Source organism: Esox lucius, chromosome 7 (genome assembly GCF_011004845.1).
Source record: "Esox lucius isolate fEsoLuc1 chromosome 7, fEsoLuc1.pri, whole genome shotgun sequence".
NCBI lineage: Eukaryota > Metazoa > Chordata > Actinopteri > Esociformes > Esocidae > Esox > Esox lucius.
In genome coordinates, this window is record NC_047575.1 from 41585710 (window position 1) to 41609141 (window position 23432).

General features: G+C 41.7%; 1 protein-coding gene across 4 annotated transcripts in view; it reads right to left on the bottom strand.

Moving 5' to 3' along the window:
* Nucleotides 1–23432, bottom strand: part of rxfp2a (relaxin family peptide receptor 2a) — a 77145-nt gene that overhangs the window by 35594 nt on the left and 18119 nt on the right. For 3 of the 4 annotated variants that reach the window (XM_020047745.3, XM_020047747.3, XM_020047748.2), the window contains 6 exons: nt 18399–18548; nt 17720–17800; nt 17139–17244; nt 12770–12841; nt 1596–1667; nt 105–140 (listed from right to left, as the gene is read on the bottom strand). In XM_020047745.3, coding sequence (XP_019903304.2) covers nt 105–140; nt 1596–1667; nt 12770–12841; nt 17139–17244; nt 17720–17800; nt 18399–18548 — 517 coding nt within the window. The remainder of the gene's footprint in view (nt 1–104; nt 141–1595; nt 1668–12769; nt 12842–17138; nt 17245–17719; nt 17801–18398; nt 18549–23432) is intronic. The other variant, XM_010904254.5, reaches the window with a different exon arrangement.

The window sequence follows — 23432 nt, forward strand, 5'->3', positions numbered from 1 at the left end:
TAGATTTTTTTTCAAGACATTTGAAATAGTACTTGTGTTTTTGGATTAATTGCTGTGCAGAAAGATTCCTGCAATAGATTATCACATAAATATACATCACTCACAACATTCTCCCCCTCTGACTGAATCTCTTCTCTGATCTTGTGGGGGAGAACAGTAAGAACATGCAACACAGGAAAAGAAAAGATTGATTTGGTGAAATAGTCATTTTATCAAAGTAAAGAATTCAAAAATGTTAGCACTCTCACATAAAACTTAACTCCTGGAGTCATGAGGAGTTTCACTGAACTGGAAAAAAGTATGCATCACTCAATGCCAAAATAGACTCTCATTCTTGTGCCTCAACGCTCTCCGTTCTCGCTCCTCTCTGTTTGACTCTCACTCTCCTCCACCTGAATCTCATTCTCCTCCACCTGACTCTCTCTCCCCTCCACCTGACTCTCTCCCCTCCATTTGAATCTCTCCTCCATCTGAAACTCACTCCCCTCCATCTGAATCTCATTCCCCTCCACCTGACTCTCTCTCCCCTCCATTTGATTCTCTCCTTCATCTGAATCTCTCTTTGCTCCATCTAAAACTCTATCCCCTCCATCTGAATCTCATTCCCCTCCATTTGACTCTCTCTCCCCTCCATCTGAATCTCTCTCCCTACCAATCTGACTCTCCCCTCCAATCTGACTCTCCCCTCCAATCTGACTCTCTCCCCTTTCTTGGTCTTTTTCACCCCTCTACTTCTTGTTCCACACTGTTACACTATCTCCGCCTTCCTCTATCCATCCTCCATTTCTTTCCCAGCCCTCCTATCTCTCTCAGCCTACCCCTCTGTCTCTCCTTCTCTGTCTCTCCTTCTCTGTCTCTCCTTCTCTGTCTCTCCTTCTCTGTCTCTTGCCTCCCTGTCGCACATTTCTGTCACATCTTCCAACCTTCTCAAACCTTGTTACTTCCATCTCTGTCTCTCTTTTATGTCAGTCGTTTGTTGTTCTCCCCCCTCACACACCTCTCTCATCTCTCTTTCTCTGTCTCTCTTTTATGTCAGTCGTTTGTTGTTCTCCCCCCTCACACACCACTCTCATCTCTCTTTCTCTGTCTCTCTTTTATGTCAGTCGTTTGTTGTTCTCCCCCCTCACACACCACTCTCATCTCTCTTTCTCTGTCTCTCTTTTATGTCAGTCGTTTGTTGTTCTCCCCCCTCACACACCACTCTCATCTCTCTTTCTCTGTCTCTCTTTTATGTCAGTCGTTTGTTGTTCTCCCCCCTCACACACCACTCTCATCTCTCTTTCTCTGTCTCTCTTTTATGTCAGTCGTTTGTTGTTCTCCCCCCTCACACACCACTCTCATCTCTCTTTCTCTGTCTCTCTTTTATGTCAGTCGTTTGTTGTTCTCCCCCCTCACACACCACTCTCATCTCTCTTTCTCTGTCTCTCTTTTATGTCAGTCGTTTGTTGTTCTCCCCCCTCACACACCACTCTCATCTCTCTTTCTCTGTCTCTCTTTTATGTCAGTCTGTTGTTCTCCCCCCTCACACACCACTCTCATCTCTCTTTCTCTGTCTCTCTCTGTGTTCAGTAATGTCTTCGGTATAATGTACTTACAGTCTCTCTAGTTTATACAGTCCACTGAAGGCCTGATTGGAGATTATCTGGATGCTGTTATTTTGTAGGAACCTGAGAGAAGGAGCAAACACACACACACAGCGGTAAATTAAAAACAGTGATTTAGAATAACTTCAATTTGTTTATAGTGCTATCATTTTGAAGGAAGAACCTCAAGGGAAGTTTTCATATTAATAAACAACGATTACTAAAGCTACATCACAACCCAACGGTAAGCCCTGACCCAGCTGGACTGGATCCCAGTCGGGAAGGTGGTTCCCAACCCAGCAAACTTGGAAAGCCGCTTAACAGAAAAAACATGGTGAAAGAGAGAGACCGAGACTGTCGGCGTAGTCAAACACATATCAATATCCAAGTGATGCTGGGCTGAAGACCAATTGAGCCACCATGTTGGGTGTAACAGCTGTGTGTCTCTATTCATCCCTTCCCCTCCCCCAAACTACCAAATCTGGATGAAAGAAGTTTGCCACAGGAAAAAGACCAAAAGGTCACATCAAGATGTTAACAGCTTTTATCAGAGTTGTAATTTACGTACCACAGATTAGTTGTTCTTCAGAGAGTCTCTTTATAATAGTCTCTTAACATGTCCAGATGTATGTGTGTGTGTGTGTGTACGTGGGAAACAGCTAAATGAATCAAGGATGACGATGCTTAGTGAATAAAGGATAACAATTCTTAATGAATAAAGGATGAGGGTCGTAATGCATCTGTTATGGTGACAGGAAAACTACTTAACCTGTTATAAACGTGCACACACACACGTGCACACCTCCACACACACACACTTGTGATTTATTGTGTGAGTCCTTACAAAGCATAGGCAAATAAATGTGTGTGTGGTTAAGTGATGAAAAACAGGCTTATTCAGTGACAAACCCAATCCAGATTGTTCTGCTCCGTTTAACTGCTAGTAACACAAACATTCACACTCACACACACACACACACACACAGACACACAGAAACGTATCACCATATTCCATCCATCTGGACATATTAAAAGACTCTGGGAAAAGTAACTAATTGGTGATATGTAAATTACGTCTCTCTGTTAGAAGATGTAAACAAACTCTGACGTGACCTCTGGCACTTTTCCTTGTGGCAAACTGCTTTAATATGCATGTAAACATAAACTGGGTGTGTTTCTGTGGATTTGGCGTGTTTCTGAATATATATTGGGAATGTCCCCCATCTCAGAAAAAGGTTAAATCAGAAAAAGGCAACTAAAGGGGAACTTTTTCCTGTTGCCTTTTAAATTAGTGTTAGTGTAACCCACCCCAAAATCTGTTGGTTGTGTTTAAAACTTTAAAGCAGGGATGATGTGATTGAGTGATCAATATTTGTCATCATAATAGGATATTTTGTCCATTCATCCAAGCTAATTTGTACTGAAGTTAAAATATTCCTTCAGATATAGCCTACATATGAGTAAAATAAAACACTAAGTATGAGTTTCCTATTTTAATTTATTAATCAGACACACAGCTCAGGTTATGACACTTTATTTAATTGAGTCATTTCAATTCTCAACACTTTTCAGCAGTGGCAAACACTTTGCGGCAATGCTCACTAGGTGACAGATGAGCAGCGCGGGTGTCGTTCTTTTCGAAACCTGTTGCAGAGGGAGAAAACGGCAAACATTTAGCTGTGAAAGAAAAATTTGATATTTTGATGCTGGTGTCTGAAAACCTTTTCTGTTGACATAGCCGTGGCGGGAAAAGAAAAGAGCGTAGAAGGACAGCAGACTGGATTCTGAACTGCAGGCCTGAGTTTGGATTTCCATTTCTTCTACCTCGCCAGTAAGGTCTTTCCCTCCAGTGGAGTTTTTTTTTAGGTTCGTGTGGGATACATATATATTTTATTTTAGACTGAGCTCAAACAGGTACTGGGTTGTGCACAACTAAATTAAAGGGACTATTGCTGCCGCAAAACTTAAAAGGTAGTACTGGCCAGAATTGTTTTTTTTGAAATTGGAGTGTTATGGAGTGGTATTGAACATTTTCAATAATACTATTTTCTTGATAAGAGCAACTGTGTGTTTGTGTCAATAATAATCATTTACAGCCAAAGACAAAATATCTAATGTCAGTGCATTTGATACTTATCTTATCTTAAACCTCGAACCAGGACATTACAAAAAATTATTAAAGTGGTGATCCCAGACCTTGAGGTATTTATTTTTTTGCAAGTAATGTTGAAGGCTAATTAGAACCTGGTTACATTAGGTTTAGGGCAAACGTTACGATTGAGGTTAGAGTTAGAGCTGACATTAAGGTTCAGTTTAGGCATAGCGTTAGGTTGCTGAGATTAAGGATAGGTATCACACAGTGTTACATTTTAGCTGCTCCCATCAGGTAACCTGCTTTGTGCAGGATTCTAGGAGGAAGGACATGAATAAATGACTTTGCGGGCCAGCACAGTGCAACTAGTAGGCCTAACGGGGCCTATTGGCTATGAGTTGCAGGCTACTGTATAATTTATTGTAATGTCTGAAATAATGTAATTTAAACAACAACATGGCTCTCAGCAACTTATTTTATGAATGCCACAGGGCTGAAACGAATGAATGCAACCAACCATGTGAGTACTAGGAACAAATAAATCATTCTAGAGGCATGCTGGGAAACATACAAATGAAACACTAAAGCAGGACTAGAACATTCCAGTCCTGTGTGGTTGAATCATTCAGTTCCGATTTTTATAGAGACCCTAAAATGGTTTTAACTTTCACCAAAATGAAGTGAATGCAGTTCAAACTGGCATATGATTCATGTTAGATTGAAACTTCAGAAATAGACAAAGATGCACGGATACAATGATTCATAATAGGAGTCACACAGTATGTACTATATGTCTGGTATGCAGTGTTAATTTTGTAGGCCAGTCACAGCAGTTGTTATTGTGTTGTTGTCTGTTTTGTAGGCCAGTCACAGCAGTTGTTATTGTGTTGTTGTCTGTACTGTATATGAAACAAAGGATGTGATTGATGTGACATCATAGAAGGGGTCAAATTGTTCTTTTTCAAATTGCTCGACTCACAGAAAGTAAGCCACCCGGCAAGTGAAAATCTATTTTAGAATAATAAGGATGATAATTCTGTCACATATGACATTAGAATATTGGCTTTTAAATACATTTACACAATCAGTGTATTACAAATGAAAAACAATGAGCATGAAACTGAATCAAATACTTATGAAATATAGATTTATATCACTGTCCCACACAACTTGACAGTGTTAGAGAAAGTGGGACAGGGCAATTCAGGCTGAGTGGGCCAGTTTGAAGGCAAATTCTAGGAAGCTGAGTGCAGCCATTTCATGAATAAAACGTACACATTTTAAGTTATTATTGAGAATTACGTCTGAATATGAATTTTGAGGTTGGCAATTTCTTAAATGCATTCCACAACAAACGGCACCCACAAAGTGAGGAGTAGGACAGGGAGAGAGAGGAGAGAGGAGTGGGACAGGGAGAGAGAGGAGAGAGGAGTGGGACAGGGAGAGAGAGGAGAGAGGAGTGGGACAGGGAGAGAGAGGAGAGAGGAGTGGGACAGGGAGAGAGAGGAGAGAGGAGCGGGACAGGGAGAGAGAGGAGGGAGGAGCGGGACAGGGAGAGAGAGGAGAGAGGAGCGGGACAGGGAGAGAGAGGAGAGAGGAGTGGGACAGGGAGAGAGAGGAGAGAGGAGTAGGACAGGGAGAGAGGAGAGGCAAGGCAACTCAGAGAAGTAAAGAACCACAACGGAGGAAGGGGGGAAAAGGAAGAGAGAATGGCAGGGGCTATTGATGAATATCAGGGGCAGGTGTTTGAGGGACAAAAACCTAAATTAAGGTTTTTAGCCAGGGCACGGAACATCCCAAAATCAACCTTACAGAGGCGAGTGAAAGGCCTGGTGAGACGCCACCACCATGCAGCTGGTAGGAGTCCCCTGAGTTTGCTGGCCATGTAAAACTGCTGACAGAAAGGGGGTTCACCCTAGAACGAGGGGATTTAAGCCGTATTGTGTTCCAATATGCCAGAATACATGGCATCAAAGGATTTTCAGAGGAAAAGTAAAAGGCCGGCCACTACAGGTTTGAGGGGTTCACTAAAGGAACCCACATTTGAGCCTTCGTAAGCCTGAAGAGCCTCTGGTATGAATCCTACGGGGATTGAGAAATGGTTTGAGACCTCCACATCACTCCTCAACCTCCTTCAGATTCATGACGTGCCATCTCATCTGTGGAACTGTCCTTTGAATGGCAGAAACATGAGGCCTAACAAAAATTTAATTAATGTTCAATTCAAGTTTGCAATCTTAAAATATCTGCAATAGTTCCAGAAATGCAATAACTACAAAGATAATCCCTACTTACATATCATTATTAATAGGATAGATAGTATTAATCGAACCACTTTGCCTTCATGCTATTTGCAAACATGAATCTTTTAATACATTATACTTTTGATTATATTATACCTGTATTGAATTATATTTACTGTACACATTAATCAATTAATAAATGTTGTTAAAACATTTCTCTTATGTTTTTTATCATATTATAGTGTCCCACTTTACCTAACAAAGTGCCCCACTCAACCTGAATGCTTCCCTTTGCCGGATGAGGGTGTCAGATTGTGTTTAAAGATATACAATGTGTTAATGAAGAAAATAATTGGCTTAATTTCACCAAAGATGTGTTCACAACAACCTATTCAAATAAAACACATGTAATTTAAATACATTCTAACTGATTTAGGTTGGTTAAAAAGCAGTTTACCAAAGTGTCCAACTTTGCCTGACTTTACCCTGTTCTGTTTCTAAGCGAGATTTCTCTGAATCGTTCCGAATCATTTCAAAAACAGATTTAATCATTAGCCCATTCATCTCGGAATAAAGTAATTATAATGTATCATAATTAAAAGAAGAAACATTTAGTAACTGTATCTCCCTTCCTCTGAACAGAATACGTTGCAATACGTTAACTTCACACCCAAACAAACATGAATCTGTGTTCCTGATGGTTATCAGTGACATACACATGTTAGCTAGCATGTCATAAATGGGAAAGGAATATTTTCAGTAGTTGGTTAGTGTTGTCGCAGAAAAATACGATCACCGTCCCCAATTATTGGCCACCTTACTATTTTGTTGAATTACATTATAATTTATTTTTATTCGTATTACAAATGACAGATTTTCGTGTTCTCTGAAGTGTCCACTAGAAAGTTGTAGCTCGCTATCTTGCCTTCCGTTAAAGAAAAAAAAGACTGATCACTGCGATATTACATTACCTGTGGTCGGTCGCGCAAGTCGAGATTCACGAACTGCAACTTGTCTAAACAATTTCCATACATGGCAGTTTTATGATCTCAAAATATTTTTTTTACCTCCAAACATTTCTATAAAAAATGGCGTTGGGCTACCACTCATAAGGACGCTCTGTGGACTGTCTGTTAAAAAGTCCCTGATTCGGCCTTCTGGACCACCACTGACATACAGGTCCAACAGTCATTTTAGTAGTGTGTTTGTCTGGAAAAGCTGAAGTAAAGTCAATAAATAAAGGGCGTACAAATTATTTTGTGTGTTGGAAGCGACCAGTTGCAATGTTCAAGTTAGAGTATTACCCTCAGTGCCTCTGTTCCTTGTAGGCAAAGTATAAGGGGTCTAGTTTATCTGCTAATGACAAGGCGAGCTGCTTACTGACATTTCTTACCATGCATTTTGCTATGCTACTGTAACTTATATCCTAAACCTAACCACTGAGGAGAAAATATTTATTTTCATTATCCTTGTAGTGATTTTATGTCCTCCCTCTAGCAATGAACAGAGACAATCCCCACCCACCTAAGGTCTCCCTGTTTCATCTATTTCCTGTGTTCAGTGGATGTAAAATCTGCTGTAATCTTTTGAAACCCGCTGGATTTACTAATTTCCTCTGTTGATGGGTTCCAACTCTTGCTTGTACCACTCGATCGTGTCCTGTTAAAGACTTCAAAACTCACAGTGGCGATGGCTGAAAGGATTTCCAATACAACAACAAATAATTAGATTTTTGTGGTCCAGGGATCTAAGCCGTTTCCTATGGGGCACATGCACTGCTGCAGCATGACAAAAATATCTATTATTCCTGAAAACTAAAGAGAATATTCAATTAAATACCTTAACTCCCCAATAAGAATCAATGAACTCCATTATTTGATAATTCCAGTAAAAAGGGTTTACAGTACGTGTTGTAATTTGTTCAAAATCTAATAGATCTGCAAAACTAAGCAAAAACATTCCAACATTATCAAATTTTTGCATTCATTAGAATTGTTTAAAACCGTTGAAAGATTTGAATGCTACACACACACACACACACACACACACAGACTATGTTTGTGTTTTTTCTGAAAGAGTTATGTTTGTAATTACATCCAATAAAAGGACAAAACTGTAAAATGACAGACGATGACAGATGATTCATCATTGCTATTAAAACTTCAAACAGCTAAAATAAAATGTGTGTGCGTATTTTGTATGTCATTATGTGTTTTTGAGTCTGTGTTTGCGTGTTCTTGTATGGTAGTGTGTGTGTGCTTATGCGATTGAGTATGTGTGTGCATTATGTATGTTATTCTATCCCTCTGAGAGGTCAAAGGGCCATGAAAGGTCACATCACCATTCTGTGTAAAAAAGGGAAACATTTCCCAGACTTGCAGATTACACCTGGGGTCTGTTTGGAAATACAAGGAAGAAAATTGGATACTACTGAGAGAGAGAAAAAAGTTGTTCCTTTATTTTTCTGAACTGAAAAGCAAAACACAGAGCTTCAATTGAACCTAGAAGACCACATAGCCCAGGATATTCCCTCTGGAAAACACCAAAAGAGGCAGCTGTCCATGCGCAAACAAAAATTTCGTTGTTTTAGATTTCTCTTCATTCTAGGCAACTCGTTGTGTTTTAGATGCAAAAATATACTTGTGTGTTTCCAGCAATGCCGTCCCAAGCACTCTGATGAGGTGCTCGGTGACCAGTCGGTTCAATCTTGTGTCTCGCCAGAAATGTAACCTTTCTTTGAAGCATTCTCATCAAAAATGTCTTGTCTTCTATAGCAGCTCCTCCAGCTATTGTACCAAAACCAAGGGTACCAAAGGTTTAGTTAACTGTGGAAAATCTGATGAGGTTATTTTGCAATTCCTAACAAAAACATGGCCTCAATTCCCGGGTTTTAAAGTTTCCATGGAGAATTCTTACCTGATAAATAAACCTTTGAGTGAGGTGTGGGTTTCTTGACGTAGCATTTTAAGGTTCTTTAAGTGTCACTTTCATAGCCTACAGCCAGAGAGGCTTAGTATTGGAAAAACTTATTTCAACTAGTTTTACGCTGTTCAACCAAAAAAAACACATCCATTGCTCAAAAGAATTCCTATCGGGCTTAAACTGCACCCTTTTCTGAAATGGTTATCACAGTTTAGATGTTCACCATTGTCACATGTCATAATCATCCAAACTTCTGCGATAATCCTGAATACAGATTGTGAGAATAGTATTTTTTATACACATCCAGAACCAGCCTACTGTAGGCCGAATATGGCCTATAAACTATGAGTTCAAGGCTGAATTTATTGTCAGTATAATCTATGTAACTACATAAAGGCAAGAGAGATATAAATATAAATGAAAGAAACAACCATGTACTGTAACTTTACAGCAAGACAGATTCCCAGGAGTGAAGGCTTGAGTTCCTAGTACCACCCATGAGTGGGTTTATTGTGTGAAATGGTCCCTGCTGTCTTTCCTTTGTCACCTTTTATTTTTTATTCATCTTTAATGGTGTCTCTGATGTGCGTTAGTACGTATTGTATGTATTAATGTTCAGCACATTTTCCTATTCCTATCCATAAAATGTTGTGTTAGTCAACAAAATGTTTATTGTTCATTAACTTTTGTTTGTTTAAGGAATGTGGAATGTGTTATGTTAAACTTTTTTTAGTTTGTACAACTTGAGCACACAAAAACAATATTTGTTTAATAAAATAAGAAGATGATGACGTCATTTATGTGAGAGGAGTTGAAATGGCAGTGGGACACTATTTGGCAAGACAGGGCCGGGGGGAAAAAGGCTGGAAGCCTCTGTTGTAGGATATTTTACCATAGATATAGACAACCCTATGTCCAGAAAAGTTGGAACGCTTTGTAAAACGCATATAAAAACAAAATGCAATGATGTGCAAATCATTTATCCCTGTTTTTTGGAATCAGGGTTGTACTGTACCTTGTAAACGATGAGCCACTTTTACAGGACCAAAGAGTTGACCAAATAAAACCTGGGTCAGCATACACTCCAGGGGTATTAAAGTCCTCTCTCGGAATGCTGATACGTTCCCGGGATTTGACCCTAAAATTGTTCCTCTGTCGCATCACCATAAAGAACCTTATCTGGTAACAAATTGCAACAGTATTTTTTCAGTGTTAAGTTAGAGTTTACCTAAATTAAGCACTCTCTGTGAATTTCTGGGGTGAGTCCAGCTGCTGATGTTGTTGTTGTTGTGAAAGTAGAGGAGCAGGTTACCCAAAATGGGTACATTTTAGACTTAGGAACTTCACGTCATCAGATCCCCAAGCCAAGCCAATTCCTTGGTGTCATCAGATCACCAAGCCTATTCCTTGGCATCATCAGATCCCCAAGCCAATTCCTTGGTGTCATCAGATCACCAAGCCTATTCTTTGACATCATCAGATCACCAAGCCAATTCCTTGGCATCACCAGGTCAACAAGCCAATTCCTTGGCATCATCAGATCCCCAAGCCAATTCCTTGGTGTCATCAGATCACCAAGCCTATTCCTTGGCGTCATCAGATCACCAAGCCAATTCTTTGGTGTCATCAGATCACCAAGCCAATTCCTTGGCGTCATCAGATCACCAAGCCAATTCCTTGGCATCATCAGATCACCAAGACAATTCCTTGGCGTCATCATATCACCAAGCCAATTCCTGGCAGTTGGCCGACCATACCCAAAACACATCCACATGACTGCCTTCACAAAGAAGGACACCACACATTCACCCACTTACATTGACTCCCACCATTTTTGGAAAAGAAAGTCAAAGCTATCACTAGCATTCATGCATCTTAAAAGATCTCCCTGGTAGCTAGTGGAAAGATGCAGAAATGGCTTCTGTCAATATCCACAATTTATAAATTCACCTTTGGTAAATGGCAACAGTGAGTCCCCCTTTAAAAAAAACATGACCTAAGAATAAAGCATGACACTTGTACTGAGGTTATCGCCATTGTTTGCTGCAGAAATGGTGTCATATGAGGTTTTGTTCCTATTGTGAACAAGTTCTCTCTCTTTCAATGAGAACGTTGTATAATTTGTACCATGAACTGAATATTGCAACCTAAACAATTACTACATTTTTATAGTTTATCAATATGGAATGGAAAGGAAAGTGACTGATGCCCTCCCTCCAATGCCTTTCGGGGGAAGAGTCACTGGCTTGTTGTTGACTCTCTATTGCGCACTTGTGCAATTGGGCTGTACGCTGCTAGCAATACTCGGCCCTCATTCAGGGGGGTTGCGGTTGGTGGGTGTCCCTTTGGTTGATGCCTGGCAATGTGGGTGGATTGATTTCCTGCCTGTTGGGCCCTGTCCGGGGCCTCCCCCGGGTAGGGCCACAGTGTCGCCGGACCCCCCCCGTCTCAGTTTCCAAGGTGTTACGCTGCTATATTATTGTGCTGGGGGACATGAGGGATGTACTACTAACTTTTCTCAGTTTCCTCCAGTTTAAAATTTTAGAAGGAGATGAGGTCCTGGTCCACACCTGCGGATTACCTGGTTTGGGGGGCCCGTTGGTGTCCCTGTCCTTGTCCACCTGGTCATACTTCTGACCTAGTCTAAAATCAAATAGACTCTGGATTTAGCCCAGAGAAATGTATTTATTATTCCAATTGGACTCTTAATATTTCACCCGGCACAGCCAGAAGAGGACTGGTCACCCCTCTGAGCCTGGGTCCTCTCTAGGTTTCTTCCTAAAATTCGACCTCCTTAGGGAGTTTTTCCTAGCCACTGAAATTCAACACTACTGTTGTTTTCTCCTTGGGGTTTAAGGCCGGGTGTCTCTGTAAAGCACTTTGTGACAACTGCTGTTGTAAAAAGCGCTTTATAAATACATTTTGATTGATTGATTGATTGACTGCACTGAAGCATGGGTGTGCCAAGGTGACACCCAGGGAAAGTTTCTGCCTATCAGGACGGAAAGTTTGAAATAATTTATATTATACATAAGACAATGAAAGGCATTTTAGAATATGATAACCATGCGAATGACTGTCTTCTGTTCAGATGTGAACATAGATCGGCATCTGGAGATTGGCCTTGACCTCTTGATCTCAAGTGACAGAAACATGGTGACCTATTGAGATTATGCACATTTGAACAGGGCCTGTAATATATCACTTTCATCTCAGTGGAGACGAAGAACTGGAAAAATGAGAACATACCTCTTTTGTAAAAAAAAGTACTATCTATCAGTAACTGAGTACAAGCCTTGTGTGCAGTAAAGATCCTCTTTGCTTTTTGAGTAGGGTAACTGAGGCTGAGTGAATCTCTCTTACTATGATCAGATATCAAAGCCTCTCTAAAAGCAATCATGTTTTGGTGTTGAAAGGGAATTCACTTCCAAACCAAAATTGCTGTACTTGTTGCCTTAGCAAAGGAAGTTGAATAGATAATCTAAAAAACACCCAAGTCAATAGTGGAAATCATTATTGGCTTTGTTATAAGAATCTAATCTAATATCAAAGCTCATTGCGTTGCTCTCTTTAAAGGCTGGTTCAAACCTTTCAACTTCCAGGTGATAGTACCACCCATTCTACCCTTTATATCTAGTGACAGACGGCAGGAAGGGGGCTCTTCTTTCATCTCCGCTTTTATGAAAACAAAAATAATAACAAGCTTGGAGCTTATTTGTGTATGACTCCATATCAAAAATATTTACCAACAAACGGTAAAGTTGAGTGCTCACACTGTTTAATGAGCTCTCTTACTTATGAGCATGTGTGCCTGAATATATCATAACATGGTGGGGTTCACTGTTCAGCTGTTCTTGGTGTTTGGACAAAGATAATTTCTGATCCCAACCCATTGGGTCAAGTAAAGTTTCATCTGGTTTAGTACTCACAGTCTTTGCAGGTGTGTGTATTGGGAGAAGATGTTATCAGACAGCCTCTGTATCTGGTTACTCTTCAGAGACCTGCATTAGTAAACAGACAAAATGTTGCTATGGTCACACAGAACAGTACACACACCCGTTAAAAGCAGTAGATGTACACACACACACGCACACACTCACTCACTCACTCACACACACACACACACACACACACACGCACACTGCCACTTATAATGCATAATGCAACTTCTTCAAAATCCAATCCATTATCATCCCTCATAAAATCAGTTTTGAAGATCTCTTAGGGATCTATGGGTATTTACAGACCTTTGTTTATTTACAGACCTAGGAGAAAAGCAGACCTAGGAGAGCTGCCAATAAATTAAACATGTCATTTGTCATTATGGATTAATTGGCATAAGTGTCTGATATCTTAAAAAATATATTATTTTGTGTCACCATGCGTCTGGTAAGAGCAATTCTGGCTTTTCTGAGCCATCACTTTGGAACATGTTGCTGAAGGACTCCATACCAAAAACAAAAAGGAAAATTGTAAAATGAATGTGATATATCAAAACAAGTTGCCAAATAATATACTTCCAAACAAATGTGTACATTTAAATTAAACATTTACACATTTCATATATATATTATGACGTTATTTTCGTTTTTGAAAATATTTGATTATATCTTTTCATGTGACAACACTGAAGAAATGACACTTTGCTACAATGTAAAGTGAGTGTACAGCCTGTATAACACTGTAAATTTGCTGTCCCCTTAAAATAATGCAACATACAGCCATTAATGTCTAAACCGCTGGCAACAAAAATGAGTACACCCCTATGTGAAAATATCCAAATTGGGCCCAAAGTGTCAAAATTTTGTATGGCCACCCTTATTTTCCCACACTGCCTTAATCTTCTTGGGCATGGAGTTCAGAGCTGGTGGAAGTTAGAGAGCTTGCGCTCCTCCACCTTCCGTTTGACGATGCCCCTCAGATGCTGAATAGCGGTTAGTTCTGGAGACATGCTTGGCCAGTCCATCACCTTTACCTTCAGTTTCTTTAGCAAGGCAGTGGTTGTCTTGGAGGTGTGTTTGGGCTCGTTATTATGTTGGAATACTGCCCTGCAGCTCCAAAGGGAGGGGATCATGCTCTTCTTCAGTATTTCACAGTACATGTTGGCATTCATGGTTACCACAATGAACTGTAGCTCCCAAGTGCCGGCAGCACTCATGCAGCTCCATACCATGACACTCCCACCAACATGCTTGACTGTAGGCAAGACACGCTTGTCTTTGTACTCCTCACCTGGCTGCCACCACACACACTTGACACCATCTGAACCAAATAAGTTCATCTTGGTCTCATCAGACCACAGGACACGGTTCCAGTAATCCATGTCCTTAGTCTGATTGTCTTCAGCAAACTGTTTGTGGGCTTTCTTGTGCATCATCTTTAGAAGAGGCTTACTTCTGGGACGACAGCCATGCAGACCAATTTGATGCAGTGTGCAGCGTATGGTCTGAGCACTGACAGGCTGACCCCCCACCCCTTCCATCTCTGCAGCAATGCCGGCAGCACTCATACGTCTGTTTCCCAAAGACAACCTCTGGATATGACCCTGAGCACGTGCACTTAACTTCTTTGGTCGACCATGGCTAAGGCCTGTTCTGAGTGGAACCTGTCCTGTTAAAGCACTGTATGGTCTTGGCCACCATGCTGCAGCCCAGTTTCAGGGTCTTGGCAATCTTCTTATAGCCAAAGCCATCTTTATGTAGAGCTACAATTCTTTTTTTCAGATCCTCAGAGAGTTCTTTGCCATGATGTGCCATGTTGAACCTCCAGTGACCAGTATGAGGGAGTGTGAGAGCGATGACACCAAATTTAACACATGCTCCCCATTCACACCTGAGACCTTGTAACACTAACGAGTCACATGACACTGGGGAGGGAAAATGGCTGATTGGGCCCAATTTGGACATTTTCACTTAAGGGTGTATTCACTTTTGTTGCCAGCGGTTTAGACATGAATGTCTGTGTGTTGAGTTATTTTGAGGGGACAGCAAATTTACACTGTTATGCAAGCTGTACACTCACTACTTTACATTGTAGCAAAGTGTCATTTCTTCACTGTTGTCACATGAAATTATATAATCAAATATTTGCAAAAATGTGAGGGGTGTACTAACTTTTGTGAGTTACTGTATATATTTTATTCAGATTTGTTATTTTAAATCACATACTGGAGGGCTATTGAACACAAGCATCATAAGTTTCTAAATCTGGTCTTTGACACTGTGTCAGTGTGTGTTAGAAAGAGAGACAAAATGATAGAGAAACTAGGGGGAGTTAGGAACTACATTAGCATTAGCCATCAAAATGTACAGAAGACTCAACTTGGAGGTAACATGTTTCAGAATGTACATTCCCAATGAGGGCTTGCAACAGATTTCATAGTTGAAGTATTCAACCAAATGGGACTTTCAACAGGGATTAAGGAAAGATCACATGACTCCAACGGGTTCGAGATCTGCCAATAATTTATAGTTGTGAAATAGAAAATTGAGATGCTTCATTGGCTCTGCCTGTGCTCTCACAGACTCCATACTGGGACAGATTTTGAGATGTAAACCATGTGTTTATTGTCCTGGGGACCGTAAATGCTAAAAGTAGCCTCCCAGGTCCTTCTGGGCTCACACAAACACACATGCACACACACTGCAGAGAGATGCTTGCAGTGACTATTTGCCCTCTCTCTGCAGGAACATATGAAGAGAAAGAAACATAAACAGTGTAATAAACCACATCAACATGATATCTGGGTTAGTGGTGATATTTTATTTTAATTAAAATGACTAAAAACATCAGTGGGGGCCCCCCTGGAATTCAGGACCCCTGGAATGGAGACCGCATACCCTGGCCATACTCTGAAATGGAGACCGCATACCCTGGCCATACTCTGAAATGGAGACCACATACCCTGTCCATACTCTGAAATGGATACCACATACCCTGTCCATACTCTGAAATGGATACCACACACACTTTCCATACTCTGAAATGGATATGTCTATGAAACTCAGATGACAGCTGGTTAATGAGCCATAAAGCAAAACTCGAGGGAAAACACATAAACATATCAAATATTCATAGATGACAGTGTACACACACACACACACACAAATAAACAGAGTGTATATTATGTTAATTTGATTGTTTGTTTGATGGTCTTTGAAAGTCTGAGTGTGTGCTTCAGTGCTGTGTCTCGTTTTAGCACCAAGTAGTTCATAGTTTGTTATTGGGAATAAACTACTGGCTCTGAAACAAAAAACTGTCCACATAATTACTGAATTACTGCTCTTCTGTGTGTGTTAGGAGTCTGTTGGCAATCTATGACACACAAAGTCATAAAACACACACACCATGGAATGAATCTAATGGCTACCCAGTCTCTCAGTGTGTCCACTTTTTGCACTATCCCTTTAGAATTGACTACATGCACAAACACACACACGCACAGTCACGCACACTCACACACGTTCACATTCATGCGCACATTCACATGCACACACACACTCAAACCCACATGCATGCAAAATGTTCACACTCAAACTCTGAACCTGGAATTATTTACTATCTGTTCAGTTCACTATCTACAGGGGGAGGCAGGCAGTTAAGTCTTATCGGCACAGGCACACACACACACACACGCACACAAACAGAGACACAGAGTTTAATCTCTATTTGTGGAAGTGTTATGCTAATATGATTGTATGATGGTCTGTGAACGTTTGTGGGTGTTTTTCAGTGCTTTGTCTCTTGTTTTAGCACCACTTGGGATTTTATAGGTAATAAACTACTGGCTCTGAATCTAAAACTGTCAACACAATTATTGAATTCCTGCCCATAAGGGTCTGTTGGCACTCATGCAAATTTCTTGTTTATTAATATAAACTAGTTTTTGAGTGTTTTGTATGCAGCTTAAATAACAGTCCAATGAGTTTTGTAACAAGGAAATTATGTATTTTGTGTTTTTTTTTTAAATATCATTCAACAGTCATGGGATTTGTTTCCAAAATCATCATCATTTATTTTATTGATTCATTTAAAACCAGATAAGACGATTGTGTCCAGCATGTGAGGAATTGCCTTTAAAACCTTCTAGCTGTTACCATCAGGTCGGCCTGCTGAGAGGTAGTTTGGCAGTGACAGTTTTTTACTCAGTGACTGGTTTCTGACATCCATAGACATTCATCCAGCCTTGGGCAAGTGTCAAAATCTGAGGTGAATTTGTGAGATCTTCTCATGCACCCCCCCACCACACACACACACCTAAACACACCCAGACACACAAAATGACAGAGATGTACTTACAGCCAGGTGACGTTGGTGGAGACCTGAGGTACATCCTGCAGATTGACGTCCACACACTCCAGATCTGTCTTTATGCAGTCACAACGCTCTGGATACTGCTGCAAAACTGTACAACCACATACGATTATTACAAAACTAAAACACACAAAAATACATTATAAATACAAAACTAAACCACACAAAATTAAGCTGCACAACTAAATTAAGCTACACAGCAACGCAATATAAAAACTGAACTACACAACATCACATCAGTACAAATTTAGACTACAGGACAAATGGTGAATGCAATATACACTAAATTATGACACACAATAAATTAACAAATAAATCAAAGAACACACTTTGAATACAAATATTAACTAAACAGCGACATGTTATGTGGAGAACAATTAACTATACCACAACAACACATTATCCATACAAAAGTAAACACTAAAGCCCAAAAAACAAAAAAAAATCTAAATGTGGACAGGAAAAAAATCCTCATTAGGCAGTTATTTTGACAACAGTTTAGGGAATGTTTGTCCCCACAAAATATTTAAAACAACTTAAACACACATACACACACAAACACTCACAGCAGCCATCTGGATGTGTGAGCTGAGGGTTGACCTTCCTGATGGTGCGATAAAAGATGTCCGCCCAACCACTGTTGTCCCCTACAGACACAACATCAACAGTTAGGCTTTAAGACCATACAGCATAACATCATTACTTTGCTAGTAGCACCCAATACATCACCTTCCATAGCTCTACTGCCTCTACCTCATCTTCCAGAGCTCTACTGCCACTGCATCACTTTCCAGTGCTCTACTGCCTTTACCTCATCTTCCAGAGCTCTACTGCCACTGCATCACCTTCCAGTGCTCTACTGCCTTTACCTCATCTTCCAGAGCTCTACTGCCACTGCATCACCTTCCAGTGCTCTACTGCCTTTACCTCACTTTCCCGAGCTTGACAGCCCCTACCTCACCTTCCAGAACTCTACTGCCTCTCCTTACCTTCCAGAACACTACTGTCCCTAGCCTACGTCATCTTCCAGAACTACACTGCCCCAACCTCACCTTTCTGAGCAGTACCTCTTCTACCTCACCTTCCAGAGTTCTACCTCTTGGCTTGGTGCCGGCTTCATCAGGGCTGCCAGAAGCCAACTACAGCAGCTTGATTTGGCGTGCTATTCAGATGTGTTAAATAACATATTCCAGGGTGACTGTGTTTCAGGAAAGCAGTAGCTGTGCTGACGCTTCAGTTTCTCACCACAGTTGTCTTCGTCGGCTCCGTTGGGGCAGTCCTGGTGTCCGTTACACTGCAGGGCCTGGTGCAGACACACAGTTACATTACCACAGGGGAACTGGCCTAGGGGACAGCCGCTCTCTACTGCTGCCCTGCTGGCCACCATTGCAGCAGCTGGAAAACAGAGACAGGGGAAAGAGTGTGGGAGGATAGTGGGAGAGGGAGGGGGGGCATGGGAGAAGGGGGGAAGAGGGCAGGAGGAGCGTTGGAGAGGGAGGGGGGGCGTGGGAGAAGGGGGGAAGAGGATGGTAGGAGTGTGGGAGAAGGGGAAAAGAGGGTGGGAGGAGCGTGGGAGAGGGAGGGGGGGCGTGGGAGAAGGGGGGAAGAGGATGGTAGGAGTGTGGGAGAAGGGGAAAAGAGGGTGGGAGGAGCGTGGGAGAGGGAGGGGGGCGTGGGAGAAGGGGGGAAGAGGATTGTAGGAGTGTGGGAGAAGGGGAAAAGAGGGTGGGAGGAGCATGGGAGAGGGAGGGGGGGCGTGGGAGAAGGGGGGAAGAGGATGGTAGGAGTGTGGGAGAAAGGGGGAAGAGAGTGGGAGAAGGGAGGATGAGGGTGGGAGGAGCATGGGAGAGGGAGGGGGGGGCGTGGGAGAAGGGGAAAAGAGGGTGGGAGGAGCGTGGGAGAAAGGGGGAAGAGAGTGGGAGAAGGGTGAAAGGAAGAGGCACAGCGTTAAAACACTTTTGGTATAACAACATAACAAGGTCAGTGTATAACATATACAAACATGGAAGGAAGGAAGGAAAAAAAGACATAATACCCTCGACAGCGATACACTAACCACCACCTTCCTAGAAGAGACTATCATATCTGTTCAGCCAGATGCGCTCACCCCTTTCATTATCTCTGCCCACTCCACTCAGTAGTCGTCTGAAATATAATAATGAAAACCTCTAAAAGTGGTGCTTTACAAACCTCGAGGCTCTGGAGGTTCATGAACCAGAACATCCAGCTGCCGCCGGTGATGATTAAATAGGAGACCCCCCATAGAAATCATACCAACTCTACTAACGAGTTGAGAGGAGAGGATTGGAAGGAAAGGACAAGAAAGGGGTTGATATTTGAAAAAATGCCAGTGCCTCCCTCCACCATCTTCTTGGCCGTCCTGTCACAGATAGTTGATTACCTCATGAAGTCCTAACTGCCAAATCTGCCTATCAGGCCACTTCCATTACTCCGTGGTCCAGTTCTGATGCTCACGTGCCCATTGTAGGCGCTTTTGGCAGTGGACAGGGGTCAGCATGGGCACCCTGACTGGTTTGCGTCTACAAAGACCGATTTATTATGGTTGGACTATTGCAACTCACTATATTGCGGTATATCAGATTCTCAAATTTCCCGTCTTCAGTTGGTCCAAAATGCTGCGGCCAGACTTATCCTTAACTGTTGCAAATATGATCATATCTCTCCTATCCTCAGATCTTTACGCTGGCTACCAGTTCGGCAGAGAATAGATTTTAAAATCCTCCTCTTTGTCTACAAATCTTTACACAACATAGCTCCGGTTTATCTCTCTGAACTTATTCATCCGTACATTCCGTCCAGAAGTCTCAGATCCCACGACCAGGCGCTGCTGGTAGTCCCTCGGGTCAGACTAAAGCGTAGAGAGGAGCGTGCTTTTGCGGTGGCAGGGCCTCGTCTGTGGAACACCCTCCCTCTAGAGATCAGAATGGCTCCAAACCTCTCTGCTTTTAAGTCTTTGGTTAAAACATACCTGTTCTCTATAGCATATTGATGATTTTTCTTGGGCTGTCTTTATTATTTTACATTTGTGTCTTTGTTTTACAGTTCATCTTAGTCTAGATGTTCTCTATATGTTTATGGGTTGTTTTGCTGATTAAATTTTTTATATACTTGTTCATTAAAGCACTTTGGTCTGTCTAGCGGCTGTTTAAATGTGCTATATAAATAAATGACCTTGAACTTATTAGTACCAGAATTAACTTTTTCAATAATTTCAGCTACAGTAGCTTGTCTGTTGGATCGGACCACACGGGCCAGCCTTTGCTCCCCACATACATCAGTGAGCGTTGGCCGCACATGACCCTGTCGCTGGTTCACCGCTTTTCCTTCATTGGACCACTTTGATAGGTACTGACCACAGCAGACCGGGAACACCCCACAAGGGCTGCAGCTTTGGAGATGCTCTGACCCAGTCATCTAGCCATCACAATTTGTCACACGTCAAAATTGTTCAGATCCTTATGCTTTCCCATTGTTCCTGCTTCTAACACATCAACTTTGAGGACAGGATGTTCACTTGCTGCCTATTATATCCCATCAACTGACAGGTGTTATTAGATTAGATTCAACTTTATTGTCATAGAACAGTACAAGCACAGTGCAACCAAATGCAGTTAGGATCTAACCAGAAGTGCAAATAGGGGGCAGAAAATATTTACAAGTATTAAGTATGTGTATATTACCAGTGGAACGTGCAGATGTGCAATGAGGCAAATAAAGGAGTAATGTAGTACAGTAGCATGAGCAACCGGGATGCAGAGATAGCAGCACTAAGGTCCCCAAGGTAAACGTGGGTGTATTCACTGCACCTGTCAGTTATGTTATATTATGGCTGATCGGTGAACATTAGGTGAGGTCTATGTGTGTAAGAAAGGACCGGGATTCTCTTAAGTAAATTTACAAGCACTTGCAGAATCTTGCAGATTACAACATTATTTGACATCCCTTAGCAAGGTTAAACCAATAAATCTGTAATCTGTGTCCCTGTAGGTAATGTTGTTTTGTTTTGAGAGTTGCAATGTGTGCCCCTGTAGGTAATGTAGTTTTGTTTTGACCATTGTAAAGTGTGTCCCAACAGTATGTCGTTGTGTTTTCACAGTTGTAATGTGTTTCCCATCAAAATGTAGTTTTGGTTTGAGAGGTGTAATGTGTGCCCCTGTAGGTAATGTAGTTTTGTTTTGACAGTTGTAAAGTGTGTCCCAACAGAGTGTAGTTTTGTTTTGACAGTTGTAATGTGTGCCCCTGTAGGTAATGTAGTTTTGTTTTGACAGTTGTAAAGTGTGTCCCAACAGAATGTAGTTGGTAGTTTTAGAATGTAGTTTGTTTTGAGTTCATGTTTCCAAAATGTATTTGGGGTTACATTTGTTTTTATTGTATTGCTTCCTTGCACTCTAACTCCTCTTCTGCAATCTTAACATCTTGACCCCTCGTTCTCCACTTCTCTCTAACCCCTTTTGGACTCTCCATTTGCTTTTCTCCATAAATCTATCTCACCCTCCCCATACACTCATACTTTTGAATTCTCACCTCAATACCCCCCCCCCACCCCCTCTTCCCCTGTCCTTTTACCCTAGTCTCCCTCTCCTCTCTCCTCCTCCCACTCCCACTTTGTGTCACTTCTATTTACATCTATTTCAAATTACAAATCAGCTCAGACACCCATAAATATTCAAAAGGACACCATGTCTCTTCACAACCCCAATGTCTGAAACACAGTACAAATGGCAATTCTAAATGTGCAATGAAGGCAAATGAAAGTACATGAGCAACTGAAATGCAGGGATAGCAGCAATGTAGCAAAATGTATACTGGTCTAAAATGTATTATGTTAAGCAAGGTAGATTGCAAAAATGTGTGGGTTACATTAGCCCACATAGCTAGCTGGAATTATCTGTGGGTAACATTAGCCTACATAGCTAGCTAAAATAACTTGTGGGTAACATTAGCCCACATAGCTAGCTATAATTAATTGTCGGTAAACTTAGCCCACATAGGTAGTCGCTAGAATAACTTGTGGGTAACATTAGCTGACATAGCTAGCTAGAATAACTTGTCAGTAACTTAAGCCCATATAGCTAGCTAGAATTACTTGTGGGTAATGTTAGCCGACATAGCTAGCTAGAATTACTTGTGGGTAACATTAGCCGAAATAGCTAGCTAGAATAACTTGTCAGTAACTTAAGCCCACATAGCTAGCTAGAATAACTTGTCAGTAACTTAAGCCCACATAGCTAGCTAGAATTTCTTGTGGGTAAAATTAGACGAAATAGCTAGCTAGAATTACTAGTGGGTAACTTTAGAACAGATAGCTAGTGTCACACACCCATCTGTATCTGCGTCACGCTCCCAAAAGAGGAAAGTACAGTGGCAGCGGAGGTTCAGGACCATGGATAGTGCAGAGAGAGTAACAAAGTCCTAGATCAAGGAGAACACACAACATGGGAACGTGGGAGGATTCAGCATGGCCGACCCCGCCCCTCCACACCCGCCCCCTGTAAGGACTAATGAGTATATAAAGGAAGGAGTGGAAGGAGTAAGCTGCATCTGTTAAAAACAGCCTGTCTTTGTGTGTGTGTGTGTGTTCCCCCACAAATTGCTTCCTTGAGCGGTAGATGCCTTGAGAGTCCAGAGGGAATCCCGACCTGACTGTAAAACTGCCGAAGGTCACTTTTTCATTTGTTTCTTTTTGTGTTTTGTAATCACGCCCCAGGGCATTGCTCACTCTGCCTATACCCGTGTCCTTGCACAGCCTTCCCATTCCACTGGCTAGATTCAAATCAACTTGTCTCTCTTCTCCACTATAGCCCCTCTCCTTCGGTCTTCAATACCCCCTCTCTCCTTGTCTCCTCATCACCCCCTCTCTTTTTCTCTCTTCAATGTCCTCAGCACTCTGTCCCTCCTTGTCAACTCAACACCCCCTCTTCTCCTCTTCTAAAAAAAACCTTCCCTCTCCTTCTGTCTTCAACACCCCCTGTCCTTCTCTCCTCAATAGCCCCCTTTCACCTCCTGTCCTCAGCACCCTGTCTCTCCTTGTCTCCTCATCACCCCCTCTATCCTCCTCTCTTGACAATCCCGACTCTCCTTCTTTCGTGAACATTAGGGGTGTGCCGAGTACTCCGACAAATATGTTGATTATGAATATGATACGATTAGTAGATGTCAATTTCCGCGATAGGAGAAAGTTACTGAAAACCAGACATTCTCACATCACATTGAGAAATGCTGAGCGCTCCACTGACACATCTGGCTGTCAGCAGGACT